This window comes from Manacus vitellinus, unplaced genomic scaffold (genome assembly GCF_001715985.3).
Source record: "Manacus vitellinus isolate BGI_N305 unplaced genomic scaffold, ASM171598v3 scaffold_26_pilon, whole genome shotgun sequence".
Lineage (NCBI taxonomy): Eukaryota > Metazoa > Chordata > Aves > Passeriformes > Pipridae > Manacus > Manacus vitellinus.
In genome coordinates this window covers 8,139,872-8,156,145 of record NW_021939960.1, presented here as the reverse complement: position 1 = coordinate 8,156,145, position 16,274 = coordinate 8,139,872, and the positions used below count along the sequence as shown (strand labels likewise).

Genomic DNA, 16,274 nt, shown 5'->3' with positions numbered 1-16,274 from the left:
TTAAACTTCTACTAGAGACAGTGAATTGACCTGACTACAGAAAAAAAAAAGTTAATGTTAAATTAAATTCTCAAACATGAGAAAAATGAACAAACATGAAACATCATGAACTATCACATGAATGAAGCCTTTCAAATGTTGCTGAAATTGCTTTTGCTGGCATCTTACTTTCCAATTTCAGACAAATCCTACCCTGCTGCTCCCAGATTTCCAGATAAGACTCATTTGGTCACAACTTTGTCTCCTGGCTCAGCTTTCTCCTCCCTTACTTGCTGGTTATTTAAGAGCAAAATAAATCACGAGGCAATTACTCTGACATCTGTCACAAGGGAAGCTGACAGACTAAAAACTACACACATTCACAGACAGCTGAGACCCCCGATGCCAAAGACGTCAATGGCAACAAGAGTGGAAAAAATAAACATGACTTTGCAAAAACCGTAAAATTCAAGCCTAAATGATTAAAGTACAATGTACTACCCTGATTATATATGAACTTCTTCTCAATTCTGACTGCAACCTGCTCAAAGGAAGAGTAAGAACCAAGCCAAGCAGGGAAATCCCAGCTTCCCAGCCCTGGCACGGCACAGAGATGTCTCCCTGAAGCTCCAACTCGCAGCAGGAACAAGCAGAGCAGTGCTGCACCAGAATATACCTGTTCCCTCTTCACAAGCCCAAGGGCAGCAGGAATTGAGGGGTTCTCTCATCTTTCCACAGGAAACAGCTCTGGAAGAAGCTCCCCACCAGAGTCTCCAGGCTGTTTAAGTCCACTTTGTGCATGACTAAATATTTTGTCTCCCTGAGATGCAACAGTACAACTAGAAAGAACTTTCCTGAGGAACTCTAAAGAACGTTTGTAGAAGCTTTTTCCTCCTCAGCTGTCTCTCACCCACTGAGGAAAGCAACCCCACACACTGCCAAGCTGTGCTGCACACAGAGCAGCTGGGAAGCACTGCACTTAATTATGCTACTTTCATTTCACAGTCACCATAATCTGGTTTAGTATGTAAATATACAGCGAGAGACAGAAATATTTAATCCTTTTAAAAAGTAAGTGAATTTCACAGAATAAACCAGGAATTACAGTGAGATTTCTACCCAGTAGGAACAGCCACTACTGATTCTGTGTACACAGCCCAAGTCACAATTAGATCTATATGAAGATCCCCTTCCTCTGCTTCAACACCACACGCTCAGCCTGGCTATTAATTACAGTATATAAAACAAACGAGTCACAAAAATTTACAGAATTCCTGAGAACCACAGCCATACTCCAGGATTCTTAAAAAGAAGTCCTAAAAGTACTCAAATACAATACCAATAAAACATACAAGCTTTGAGACAACTTTCAAGCCCAAATAACATACTCTGTTGCACATACGAACAAGCAGCATGTTTTTCTCCTTTAAAAGACACAGAAAACCAGACTTTACAAACAGCTTACAGGGCTAAGCAACCCAGTGCTTCCACAGCTCCTAAATCCACACTGAAAAGCCCAAATTATCTAAAGGCACAGTACTAGAGCAGAACTTGCAACTGAATTCTCTTATTAGCTCTATTACTAATACTTTCAATGACCTGAGATGTGTTATTTTCCAAAAAAAAATAGGAGGAAAACATCACCATTTCTTTTATAAAGCACTTTGAGATCTACTGATAAAGTTGAAGGTAGTGTAAGAACACAGTATGAGCACACCAATAAAACAGCCAAAGTGCCCCTTGTGTGGACTGACAAAAGTTGTCTCTGCACAAAAACTGCACCGAGGCTGCAGTGACACAGGATCTGGAACCACCACAGTATCAACTGATCAGCTTTGGGGAGTTACCCTCTGAAATGACACCCGTGGAACGTTTATTTGCAGCGCGAGAGCCGCGGAACAATTTGCTTTTCCTAGTTTAAGGAAGCGTCTCATAATAACACAACAGCAGCTATGCATCCTCAGGATCCTCGCTTGGTCCTACACTGTCCAAAAGCTCCAACCCAGCCAGGTGGGCAGAGCCCAGGTAACACGTTTTCACGTGGCTACTGAGGTTCTTCTGGGTACCGAAGCCCTTCCCACAGCAGAGACAGACAAAGGTGCGCTCGCTCGAGTGCACGGACAGAAGGTGCCGGTTTAAGTCTGTCTTGTCGCGGAACAGCTTGGCACAGTTAGGACACTGCATCTTCTTACAGTGGAAGTGGATGGTCTTTTCGTGCCGATCCATGTTGGATTTCAGAGTGAAGCTCGCGGGGCACTTGGAGCACTGGAAGCGGCCGAGCTGGCCGGCAGGAACGCTGTCGGCGAGGCCGGGCCGGGAGCAGTCAACCACATCCAGCGGGAGGAGCATGGAGAAGGCGTGCTCATGGATGTGCTCCTTCAGCTCCTCAGCACACTGGAACACCCTCCTGCAGAAACCACAGGTCAGCCTCTTGGCCAGGGCCGAATCCAGGAACGTCCCATCGGCGGCAAGGTCCGTGTCTTCGGGCCTCGAGAAACTCGTATCTGAAACAGAACCACGGATGCACGTGCAGAGATCAGTGCCTTCAGGTGTAAAATAATTTACAGCTTAAAGAAATATATTTCTCTCTGCTTACCTGAGTCAGAGTTATCAAACTGCCAAAGTGCCAACACTCTGTCGTAAGCGGCCTGCAAAGGAAAAGCACATGGAGGTTAAGGCAGAGGATCTGTCCTGGCAGGCAGAACTCCCACTGCTGGCACTGCCTTCCCCCTTTCTCTAAAGGAGGCTCAATCACTTGACCTGGCAACCCTACGTGCCTTTACAAAGCTTTCACTGCCAAAGCAGTGAACTGGGATGTGTTTTGCAGGATCTGGTGTTTTGAAGGCAGTAACCAACATTCCTGTTTAGGTCCTGGGTAACCACTCAGTTTCCAGTCTCACTAAGCATCCGTAGCTCCCACTCAGGCCAGCGGGAAACACTGGGTGGAAAATTTACAGCAGATACAACAGAACTGGAAAATTCTCCATTAGCCCTCCACAGCTACTTTTCCTTTCCACATAGAGAAGCCCGTAGAAGACAAACACCTTCTGTGTAGCTCCCTTTATGCAATGCTCTCTGGCACTGCTGGGCCAAATTCTAAATAAAAGCTGATTTTATTCTTTTTTTTTTTTTTTCATAAATCCTTCACGATATGCCAGTGTGTGGCAGATGGCAACCCTGTATGAGGCAGAGGCACATTGCAGCCTCGGCAGGTCTGTGCAGACCAGGCAGACCAGCTCACTTCACCCTACAGGGACTGCAGAGGAAAATCTGTGTTTCCATCCATTTGTTTAATAGAATTAAAGCATCACTTAAGAACATTAGGACATGCCACAGAAAATTACAGATTTTAGGTCAAACTCCTGACTTCTGTAATAGAGCCAGCCCGCTTCTGTCCAAATTTAGGCAGTAACAAGAAATCCCAATGCAGAACACCAGAAGTGAGCAATGGGTAGCTGAGGTCTTGGCTATCTTCATGCCATTATTATATGCTTGTGTGCAATGTTGTGCAAATTAAGGGATTTACAACAAAAAGGGCAGGTATATCTAAAAAAAACCCAGAGGTTTTTGAATGGAAATTTTGTTCAGGTAAGGGAAAAAGGCTAAAACTGGGACAGCACTAGCCCTGACCTCAACAGACTTCTAGTTTTAAAATAACCTATATTCCTTTTAAAAAAAACTAACAGACTAAAGTAGAAGGTATTAGGCCTTTCAAACTCCTAACTGAGGAGGATTTGATCAAACAGACACCTTTGCATTTCAATTTCTTTGCGCTTCCCCCCTCGATCTTACCTGGGTTGAGGAAGGCACCTCTCCTTTTATCACAGTTTCTGGTGACAATTCACCAGAAGAGCAGATCCCGGGGGGGCTCTGAGTGGCAAGGTGTGCTGAAGGCAGCGGGGGAGATGGTGCTTCCACTTTGCCATCACATTCGCCCCTTGAAGGATTCGAGTTGGTGCCAGGCCCTGGGGAACACAGGAAACGAGTCTCACCCACGTGAACGAGCACCAGCTGGTGGCTTTAAAAACGGCCTCGCAAAGGCAGCGCCCCAGCACTTGCAGCTCATCTTCTGTCAGTGGGAGGGAATGCAGCAGGACAGGGATGCCAGGCTTTTGGTCTTTCTGGTTGGTTCCTTGTTTTTTTTAAAACCAGCCTCCCCACCCAAACGCATGTGCTGGAGTTACATCGCACGGCACGGTCACTACAGAGTCCGTCGGGAGAGAGAAGCACAGTGCAGCACAGATATCCAGAGCAATCACATTTCTCTTGGAGAAGCACCATTCCAAACACATACATTTCCACCTTTAAGGAACGTACACACAGACTTCATTCCACTAACTTGAAAGTTTATGTCAAAGGTTCAGATTTCAAGATCTGTCCGTGGTGGTTTATTTAATATTGGGCTGTCAGTCCTTGATCTCAAAGTGCTTTACAAAAGATGGGAAAAAGGATTCCTGTCATTCTACAGTTAGCAAGCATGGAAGTTCAAATATTTGTACAAAACTCTTCAATTACACCTAACAGTCATTACAGTCTAAAAATCTCCCTTAGTTCAAAAGGAAATCACGCTGTGTCCGGCCCAAGCAGAGTTGCACCCTCTCGCCTGCACTGTAGCAACAACCAAGTGGAAAACAATATTCCAGAAACTGTCTTGAAAATCAGTGACAAAGCTAAATACAAATAAAGACTGTGTCATCAAAATCAGTGTACATTATAAATTGTTAAACAAACTTTAGCACACACCTTGAATGAATATTGGAATGACATATTGAGCCGGTGGTTCTTTTTGAAAAGCAAGGAGGCAAAACCAGAAGCAAATACGGCATAAAATAAACAAATTCATATTTAAAGCACTCTATGGCCTAAAGGCTTTTCCATTTCCAGTACCAAAGAGTCTGATTGAAACCTTCAGGGATACAAAAAAAACCACACTCTCCAATGCAGCTACAAATAACAAGTCACAGTTTACGCTGTGTCTGAATACAAAGCGCTGTGATCTGGGTGACAACAAAGCACTCGAGTGAAACCACACCAAGAAACGTGAACAATCCCAAACCTTACTGTTTTTTATCAGCTATCAAAGGAAATTCTGCTCTTGTGCCACAAGCTGGATGTTTGATTTACCTTCCTCCGCTTTGATCCCAGACTGAAATCTGTCACAACTTAGTTAACTCTATTCAGCTGGGATAACAACGCTCCAGAGTTTCACTCCGGTGGTGCTCATGTGTTGCTGTCGTAATTTAAGGGTAGGACAACAAAATGCTAAGGTCTCATAAATTGAAGATAGGAAAAAAATCAGAAAAATCAGGAATTCACCAGTATTTTTTGTTAGAAACCGTTAGCAGGAATCCAGCTCTCCAAGTCCACAGCAGAATTCCTGCTTAGACAGCCACACATTCCTTTTTTTTTTCCTCCCTGAACATCCCAAACTGATTCAAACTGCCCCAGAGGCATCTCTGGCTTGCACTTCCTTTAACTAATGGTACTTCAGCATACAGTAAAGATAAGCCAGTGGGGCCTGGCTTGATTAATTCTTTTTTAGCACCTCTCCAGAGTTCCACAGGCTCCCAAGAAACTCTGCACTTCTTAAAGCAAAAGTTAAAGCTCATGAGCGAGCAGTGAAATAGAGCACAAAGAAACAATACACTATCATCCAACTGAGCCACGAAGACGTACAACACAATAAAGTACAAAGATGAGTTTTCAAACAATAATTAATATTTATTTGGTTTCAACAAGTAACACAAGAAAAGAAACCCACATCAATGACCCACACTTTGTACACAAGAACCCAGACAGCACCTGGATTTATGTTTTGCCCCATTGTGACTAGTGCTGTGAGAAACCCTTTTCCCTCCTAAATTTTTGCAGAAATGAATTTTAATCAAAAGTATTTTAACTTCCTAAATCAGAAATCAAAAGCATTTTCCTCCATACAGAGGATGAAGCAGGGGGTTAGCAGTATTTATATGAATGCAGCATTCTCTGACAGCTAGACAGCAAATTATTGTGGAAAAGTGAAAGGCAAAGTTATTATATCTCATTTAAAATTGTATCCATTCTCTCCCAAATGTTTGTTTACCATGTACAAAAATTCCACGCCAAACTGAATACCTTTAACTTCCTCTTGGGAAAAGTTGACCACTGTGCAAAATGTGTTCCCTAACATCCAGTGCAAGAATAAATTATTGGCTCCAATGAACCACTAACTAAAAATAACCTATTAGTTGGTTTGCCCAAAAGAAAAGGGCTCTGTGTACCATGTAATCACTTGGACTGGAAGCTTCATAGGAATTGCTTCTATAAACAGTTTCAGTTGCAACAGGGTAAACAGGAAAAGCCAAACTTAGACATATAAAAAAGCATGCAATGTGCTATTCTGAAACGTGGAAGTTGCCCTTTAAGGGAGCCAGTCATCCCACGGTCTTAAAATTCTCTCTTTTTTTTTTTTTCCCTTAATAAGAAAACAAGGATGTGAACTAACCACCTCATTTTCTAATGAATGTTAAAATTCCCGTTCTCTTGATTATACTTGGTAAAAAACCAGCTCAAAACGTTCGACTAAAGTCTTTGAGACTTCTGGCCACGTGACGTAACCGTGTGGAACAATGCTACCAAAGTTCAGGCTCGTAAACGGAATAAAACACACGTTATTAAACCAAGGAGCTCCCCAGAAACGCTCCGCTGAGGTCAGAAATCACAGAACAACCACCTGCTTTTACAGACAGACCAAGAAAACACGTAAAAGACCAGGAAAACTGAATTTCTCATGATGCCTCATCTGAAAGACCCCCCCAGTAGTAAGCCATGCAGGTTCAATAGCCAGCAGTTCCCCAGGTGATGTCGGTGTTACCCATGAGTAACTCACATGTACTTTTTTCCCTGCAAAACCTGCATGTTCAGATTTCTGACAAGCATATGAACAACGTCAGTCTTGATCGCACATCGTGAACGTCAAACTCGCAGAGCCCTTCAGCTGCAGGTTATCTGGCAACTGTGCCACCGAAATGGCAAGGTATTTAAATTTTTCCTACTGATTTTAAATTAGTTTGAACTGGTTAACAGTGATACAACAGCCCCCCACACGCGTCGTGCGCTTCATTTTCCACGAGAAGAATGTCAAATAGCTTCATACCTCATGTGATCATATCATATAGAGTGAATCAGGAAAAAAGAACACGGGGTAAAATGAAAACCCTGGGGTATCCTCTAATTTTTACAACAGCATGAAGTATGCAGAAGAACAAATAAAACCTTTTAATGTATGCAGTGACTTGGAGAGTAATATCCCCTTTAGAAACGGTTTGTCCAAGTTTTAAACATATTTATTATCCTCTTTGCATCTGTCCACCTCCATTAAGTCTTTTTTCCTCCAGAAAAGTAAAATAAACCTGGATGCTGCTCCTTGAGCCAGTTATGTACTGCAGTGCTTCATAAGAGAACAAAAAGACATCCAGTGACAGCAGCCAAGATTAAAAAACACTTCACAGTTTTCAAAGTCAGGAGAGACTGATCACTTATAATCCTCCAAATTAGTGCATTTCTTTTTCATATCAGATAGATGAAAACTGCTGGGTTTGGTTGTTTTGTTAAATACAATCTTTTTCACTGTGTTCTGGCCTACTCCTCCCTCCTTTACTTTTTTTTTTTTTAATATAACCCAGGACTTAAAATGACTCAACATCCTCAAATTGTTTTTGAAGAAAAAAACGTCAGAAATGTCTACAAAGCCAGCACCAGCCTAGACTGTGCTTTTAGATCTCCACAATCTTCTTACCACTCACCTCACTGTCATTTTATACACCGAAAATTCTCATTAAACTTGATGCCCTATTGTATTCAGTAATGACCACTTAAAAGTGAATCGTTTATCAGAAGATCTTTTTCAAGTGATTAAAATAAATTGATACCTGTGAATCTGAATAAGATGAAAGAAAAATACATCCCTTAACTCCCTGCTTCTGTAAAAATCTTCTTACCAGGCCACAGTGACATCCCCGACTGGTGTGAGAGCTACAGATCAAGCAGGCAGCCTTCTTTTTGACGTGGGCATTTCACTTTGCTTCCATAAAGACAAGACAACTGAAGCTCAGCTGAGTGAAATTCAAGTAATAGTGAGAAGACTGGAGAGCAGGGACCTCAAATACATGCTGGAAGGACCTCCTGAGCCATGGTACCCCTCAGTGAGCTATCAACCACCCCCTTTTCTAATGTATCCAGCTTTATTTTAGTTTATTTTAGTAGGTCTTCTGCCTACACCATGACTGTCCCCAAATTTCACTTCTCAGCTGGTTGGGCAATCTCTAATTCCCAGCCTGGATTTATGACTGCCTTGTACTCATTTGTCTTTATGCCAAGTGGTGCTTCAATTTTTAAGTAAAACCTAAAATCCTCCAACCAAGAGAAGGATGATGGATAGAGGGCAGCCCCATCATTACTCCAGTTTATCATGACAGAAGATGAAAGTGCTGATTCCACCTGTCACGAGTCACGGATCGGAACCCGCGGTGCATCAATCACCCGCGGTCACCATCGATCCAGGCTCGCCCTGTCCCGGTGCCAGCTGAGGGCACCCTGCTCCCTGCACGCAAACCCAGCCACTGAACTGAGGCAGAATCTGTGCTATTCCATTGCCATGGAGGGATTTCCAACCCTGGAGCGCAGCCTGAACCATCTAAATCTGATTTAACTGCAGATCATTCAGTGAGTTACTGCGAGAGAAAGCAGAATGCGGCATCGGCCATTCCCCACAAACACTTGAGCTGCAAAACAAGGTACAGAAACTTGAGTTTCTTTAGAAACATTTTTAAAAAAAATAATACCACTGTTTAGACATGAGAAGTGAAAGGAGACACTAAGTCTGCCACTACCTTGTCCTACAACTCCAGTGACCAGGTGGCCACTTGGACAGAGCCTGGAGCAACCTGGTCAAGTGGAAGGTGTGCCCGCTCATGGCAGGAGGGGTGGAATAAGATGGTCTTCAAGGTCCCACCCCAAACTACTCTGTGATTCTTTGATTCATTCTCTGATTCTGTGACCATTAAAGTTATTTATCTTTTGCCATTGAGGAAACTGAAGGAAAACAGAATAATGGATATATTAAGTGAACTTCTCGTTCTTTTTAACTGGTCAGTTTTCTCAGCACAGATGAAAACAAACATTTTCTCGTGGAAATTTACATGTAGTCCTCACAAAGCTGCTGCTTGCTCTATTCAGTGTCACAAATGACATCCCCACCTTCTGAGGGATTTATTAAAATACAGTGCTAATCATTTCTCTCTCTTTATGCACTAGAGAATCAATCTGCAATGAAGAAAACATGTTGAAAAATCAGCTCTCCACACCTAATGGTTCACATCAGCTGTCTCCAACAGATCACCAGTAGAAAAACATTCATTTCCATGTGCACGTATAACAAAACAATCAATCGCTGCTCATTACTTACAGGTCCAAAATTAAACTGCTCAAAATAAAGAACATGCAATCTGCAACACCCCAACTGTTTCCACAGACACAGGAGCAACAGTAAAGCTGTTCGACATCGATCAAGTTTGGATTCGAAACCTTTGGAGCTACTCCTTTACCACAAATATTTTGTATTTTGTTTGCAAAGTACCACTTTGCAAAGCAGTGAAATAGAAATTTGAGGACAACCCCTACAGACGGAGTATTTTCTTCCATGGATCAACATCACACACAGGTTTCCAAATTTTACAGAAAAAAAGAAACTGGACACAAACATATCGGCAGTAAGAAACGAGGCGGTGACCTGTGTTTCCTTCTCACTAAAGATTTCCCTTAAACGAAATAAAAATAAAAATATAAGAACACCAACTTACGAGAGAGCGAGTGGGTGCCTTTGGGTAGGTACTCGAAGAGCAGGGAGCTGTCCTCGCCCAGCATGTCGGCCTTCAGGGACAGCAAACTGTTCTTACTCATGAGAGCCGCGCGCAGGTTGGCAACCGTGGCGGCCTGGAGCGCGTCCTCCTTCTCTGGAGTCAGGGGCTGGTGGATGTAGCTGGATTCCCCGCCCAGGAGAGCTTCCTCCACGTTGGAGTAGGGGTCCGGCCGCTCCCCCCTGCTGTCAGAGCTGCTGGGCTCTGTCCCTGTCACATCAGCACCTGCGGGATGGAAGGGACTGTCAGAGACACGGGAAACACGCGGCTGCGGGACCACGCGCCTGCCCCGCCAGGGATACAAACAACAGGACCAGGAATGGAGCAACACTTATTTTGGCTTTGTTTTTCACATGAGAGTGCTGTTTCTCATCCCTCTTCTCCCAAAGTCCCCAAGACCTGGCCACTCAAAGGCTCAATGAGAAGTGCTTCCCTCCAAATCTGGGAGTTCTGTTTTTCCAGCCCGTGCCCACCTGCCCCACCAAATGGGCTTAACCACAGCACCACACACTCTGAAGGCAGGGCAGAGGGAGGGACAGAGGTGTTGCCTCCTTCACAACCAATACTTGGATAAAATTAAGATTTCAAGGTAGTCTGCTAGTAGTGAAATTACATTCAAAGGTTTAAGCTCTGTTTTCTTCATAATTTTACTCCGGCAGTTCAAATTTTCATTCTTTCATTTCTTCCCCGTGATGAAGGTTTAGAAAAATCCAGTAATAGACAGCCTCTAATAGTGGGCTGCTAAGTAGTATAAATCCCTTGGGGTCACTTATCTAGAAAATACACAGTAATCAGTGGTTCCCAGCACCTATCAGAGAGTGGGTTTTATACAGAACTGATACAGTTAAAAAACCCCAAAAGATACACATCAGCCACTTTACAACAACAGGTAGCTACAAAGAAACTGTATGAAAATGTAATGAATTATTAATAAAATATCGATTATTGAACCCAAACAAAACCAAAAAAAGCTATGATAAGGTAAATTCCTCCCTGTTAAAGCACAGTTTATTTTTGTATTTCTTGGGAGGTCTAACTGAAGATTCTCTTTCGTTTGAACTTTGACTCTCTCATAATCTTAAATAATTTATGTATTTTTATGCAAAGACTCCTCTCTATTCTTCACACAAAACAACAAAAATGATGTACAAAAAGGGCTGTTAGCCCATTTATAAAGTGCATAAACCAAACTGCAATTACCTACTCCACAATCTGCAGCAGCAAACACAGCTGACACACTCAAAACCCAGCTGAGCACCTGGCAAAGGGAGCCGAAGCCTCCTAAACTTATGCCTTTGTAGCATTTCTCCTATCAAGATGTAGAGGGGAAAAAAATCCAAATCCAAAGAGAAGGCACAGAAAATGAGCAATCGGATGGAAAAGGAAGCTGTTTTGCAGATCCTGAACATTTTATTGCCTCCTCGTTTAAAACAGATTTAAATCTACTTAAAGCAAGAGGGAACTATTACAGCTCAAAGCAGTGGGACCACATGTACAAAATCAATACACAGATCTACCCTGCACTCCTCAGGGCAAGGAATTCAGGTGCTGTCCACACACACCACTGCAATAAACTTACTCCTGCCCAGGTTTCAGGGCAGCAGAGCCCAGGAGAGGGGAGGAGGCAGAGTGTGACACACCAGCACTCAGCTTCCACAACTTCAATCCAGGGCAAGGCATTAATCTGCAGAGCCTTATTAAAAAAATGCTAATGAGGACACTGGTACCGTGCCCACCTCCTGCAGCCTGGAAAACAGCTGAAGGAATATCATTATTTTTATCTCCATTTTACAGGTGGTGGCTGCCAGAGAAAGGCTCAGTGACTTGCTCGAGGTGTCCAGCCCGTGGAGCCAGGAGCAGCCAGTGGACTTCCCAGTCCCAGCCCAGGGCATGTCAGATTCCACAGCATGTCCAGATCGGCTTTACTAAGCTGCACTGTTCTGCCAATACCTCTTACTCTTAAGTTTTTCCACTTCTTGCAAAAAACAAACAGCCTCAAAGCAAATAATAAGGAAAAAGCAATCATAGGCAGAGTGCTCCCATACCCCGGAGATGTAGGGAATACTCACGACTGGGGGCTACCAACACAGTAGGTAGTTCATAAATGTGAACTATCAGAGATGCTCTCTGTTTAAAACAAACCATTTTTCCCCCTCCATCTGTGTTTTGCTTGTACAGTATCATATTATCAGTTTTATTAAATCTTAGCCAAGAAGAATTCAAATGCTTCGAATTTTTATGTATTTTGTCACCCCTCCGTTAATGGCTCACAGGGATAGATATTATTCTAGATGATAATTAAGGTTTTTTTAAAACAAACCAGCACGTCCACATAAAGGGAAATTACAAGACATTAAGAACCAGCAGCTGTTGGAAAAGGTGGTGAAGAAAGTAAATTAAACTTTAGCCCATTAAACTGAGAAGGTAACAGAGAGCTTCAGCACATCAAAACCATGGTAATACCACCACTCCTCTGCTCCTCACTGCCTACACGGGGAATCACAGCACATAATTTGGGCCAGAGAGGGTGTTGGTCCACAAAACTGTGTTCCCAAATAACCAGGCAGGCAGGAAAGCACCTTGTGTTTTCTGCCATCCTTTCTCAGAGCCTGTTACAGCTGCTGATTGACAGTTGCCAGAATCCGCTGCTGCACATAAACACTAATTGCTAAAACACACGCAGATTAATTGTAACCACAACAAGACATTAAATGTTCCTCAAAAGCCAAGATTAGAGACAGACAGTGAAATAGATGCTTCAGAGCTTCCAGTATTTATAGCTGATGTAATATAATCAAATACACATTAAGGCAAAATAAATATCCACTTAGTCACACAAGTACTAAAATACTCCCGGCACACCAAAACCCAAAAAAATGCACCAAGTTCCTCTCCACGGCGCCTCCAAAACCACTTCTCTTTTCTCTAGAATGCAGCTCCTTTTAAAAAGATTTAGCCAAAGAATTATATGAATCGAAAGCATCCGTCACTTCCCAGTAATCTAAACTGTTTACTACAGCTCCAGCCCCACGTAAACCAGGCTTTAGTCAATGAGCTCCTATTCTGCAATTATTCACTGCCACGGGTCCCGCGGCCGCCCGAGAGCTCCATCCAAGCCCTCCACATCTCATTTTTCACAGCGCTGGGACAGCCCCTGTGACTGCAGAGATCCGGGCTCCGTGTGCAGGAAATCCCGAGCTAAACACGGGATTAATCCTGCTCGGAGAACTGAGCTCATTAGTCTCTTTAGCGAATCATTATTTCGCAGTTATTCTATTACACCAGCCCGCTTTCCAAACACAGAAGCTTTAGAAAAGCTTTCTTAGTTGGTGACTCGAAAGAATATTTTATTATTGGGGTTTGGTTTGGTATAAAACACAGGGTCTATTTTTTGACAATTCTGGCAACAGTATTCCCACGCAGCCCTGAAACTCTGAAAGCAACATTTAACTGGTAAAGTTCTTACACATGAAAGCCTCATGTAACAGGGATACAGGGGGCCTGACTGTGAGCACCTTCTCACAGAGGTCACACATCCCAGCTGATCTGGAAACACGCTTCCCAACCACGCTGACCAGGCAGGCTTTAACAGATCCATACCAAACCTCACACCAGGACAGCGGGAGCAGTACAATATTCCCAACACACCCAAGGAGGCTCCTGCAAAAGCCCTGAAAGTCCCGTAAACCGAGCTCCTGTCACACAAACCCAGCTATGGGAAAACCAAGCTGGCACTAGTCAAAAAAATCAAGCACTACAGACACCTGACAGCCCCTTGGAGAGGGCTGTGGCACATATAAAAGTGATGGAAGCTACTAAAAGTACCCAAATTATATGATAATGTGATAATTTATTTTCCGAGATCTAGGGGGAAACTGACAGTAAAAAGGCATTAAACCTACTCCAACAACTGAGCAAAGCACACATGCCACCCCAGAAACAGCAAGGAAAAGTTTCTCTATTTTAAAGACTCCATTTGACTACCCTAATTAATTACTTTAAAATAGAAAACGATTTTTTCCTTGTATTTCTTCTCGCTGCTTCTGTCATTTTTCCTCATTACAGCTTAAACTCATCTGTTACCAAACTACCTGCTCAGTGTCTGCTTCTCTCACACCATTTATTTCTTGTTTGTACTGTGTTTTAACCTTCTCAGTAAACCCCCAGTGGGGTTTCCCAGACTCCCAGCGCTATTATTCTCTTTCATAATTCTTTTTTTTCTAATAATTTTTTCCTCTTTTCATCTCTCATGCAGACAGCTGAACATCTAGAAATCTGTAGCTGGAGGACTAAACCCATGAGAACAGAGAAAGGTGTGAAGGAAAACCACACAAAGTTACATCTGCTGCTGGAAAATTCAAAGCAGAAACAAGCTTTTTCCCCTAAGAACTAAAGGCAACGTTTTGCCAGGTCAGTCTTCTGCAATACTGCTTGTTTCCTTAGAGTCTCGAGGTAAGAGGAGATCCAAGGAGTCTGTCATCTCTTCAAAGCCCAGTTCTGTTTGGCAGGAACACAAAGCAGTGGCGTTCATCCCTCGGTTGAACGAGGGATGCCGAGGTCTCGCGATGGAGGTGACGCCCTGGCAGCGAGGGGGGAGCCAGCCACGAGCAGGGTAGTCCTTCAAAGGAGGGCAACTGTCCCCCACTCATCATTTACAGAGCTTTAACCCAGTTTCTGTGTTTCTCCACCACCCTGGCAAACTTCAGCAATCTTCTTGGCCTGGAGATCCCCAAACTGGATCCTGTCCTCCAGATGCTCTTCCTAAGGCAGGCAGCCAGATTTCACCGCTGCAAGGGCACACAGGCCCCTCTTCAGCTCTTTACTCACCAAAAAGCAAAGCTGTTTTCTCTCCCCTTGGTTGCCAACCCAAACTGCTGCACGGGGGTTTTCTGTCCCACACACAGGACTTCTCACTTGCCTTGGTGGAATTCATGCTGTGCCTGGCACTGCTGGCTTCCAGCAAATCATCCCTCCCAGCCTGGTGCCATCCAACAACTTGCCGAGGGTTCACAACATCCCACCACTTAGTGAACAAAGTCAACAGCATCGGCCCTGGAAGCAGCCTGTCATGGATGCAGGCATCCCACTTTCTGGGGCAGATGTTTAGGATCTCCTGGACACAGCTGGATAATTTTTAGTGTGATGGTAAATGTAATTTTTTTCTGTTTACAACACGACAAGTGGAAAGGACGACAGGAAGAGGTTCCAACATCAGCAACTTCTCCCACTCCAAATTCCTGCATCCTCCCCTGCTACTCCTTCAGTGGTACCAAGACCACAAGTATAGCTGTGAAGTAAACTTGAGACAGGAACTAATATGTTAAAAATAAACTGATTTATTAAAAAAAGCTATTTTTAAACCCAGATCAGTTCCTCAATCTGGTTCTCTACATGGGTGCACAGACATTTTCACCGGAACAACTGCAGGAGGGCGTGGGGGTGCAATTAAGCACCAAAGGAAAGTGGGAGCCACTTAAACTCAGCTTTTGTTTCAAGGATGCAGTCAAATTGTGACCCGAGCCGAACTCTTTTGGAAAAAACTTAGGTGAAATCAAAAACTTAATTTTCTGAGGTTCTTCTACCTCTCTACCTACTTGTGTCAAGCATCTGCCCGACAGTAGATTTCATCTAGAATTCCAGGGATGATGTTTCTTGTGTAAGTTTAGAAAGATTTGGCTCGATCTCCTTCTGTACAAAAGACAATTAATTTTTAAACTCTCAGGAAAAAAAAAATAAAAGAAAAAGCTTTCATTTCATAGTGATTTTTTTCTTGTGACTAAAAAAAAGAAAAAAAGAGCACACAGGCTGGCAGAAAAATGACTATCTTTTACCAGTTGCTAAAAATATCCTTGAAGTTTGTGTTTCAGATACCTCCTCCTTTCTAACAGAAGTCCCTCAAAAGTGTTTCACAACTTACTGTTTGTTAAACAAACCTCAGTGTTCTCACTCATTGCAATATTCACACGGGAAAGTGATGCCATGAGTTATATTGGGTTTGATTTGCACTGTTTTACAAACAAAACAGTAGACATGTGGATATAATAAATGTGCACAGCACTCAAAATAAGTTCCAATTTCCTAGTGCAGGAAACTATCAAGCAAATACAGACATTTAACCACAACATATATGATTGTTAAAAACTGCCTTTATGTTAAAGACTGCAAGATATCTTAAGTGAATCCTTATGGAACCAAAAACACAGTCTCCTTCAGGCTCTTCTTCCTGACTTGAGTTCTACTAGAGTTTCTCCATCATGACTCAAAGCAGGGTGATCTGGGACTGTCAGGATTTGGGTTCTGAAAAAGCCCATCCTGTATGAAACTCTCAATTTCCAATGCTGTTCCTGTTTCTGGAAGGCTCAGGAGGAGCACAGAGGCTTCAATATAATTTTCAAGCCT

General features: G+C 43.1%; 1 protein-coding gene across 3 annotated transcripts in view; it reads right to left on the bottom strand.

The window, feature by feature from the left end:
- The window catches only part of ZBTB46 (zinc finger and BTB domain containing 46), a 50,004-nt gene that overhangs the window by 10,251 nt on the left and 23,479 nt on the right, over positions 1-16,274 (bottom strand). For 2 of the 3 annotated variants that reach the window (XM_018073952.2, XM_018073953.2), the window contains 4 exons: positions 9,819-10,100; positions 3,772-3,944; positions 2,576-2,627; positions 2,172-2,483 (listed from right to left, as the gene is read on the bottom strand). In XM_018073952.2, coding sequence (XP_017929441.1) covers positions 2,172-2,483; positions 2,576-2,627; positions 3,772-3,944; positions 9,819-10,100 — 819 coding nt within the window. The remainder of the gene's footprint in view (positions 1-2,171; positions 2,484-2,575; positions 2,628-3,771; positions 3,945-9,818; positions 10,101-16,274) is intronic. The other variant, XM_018073954.2, reaches the window with a different exon arrangement.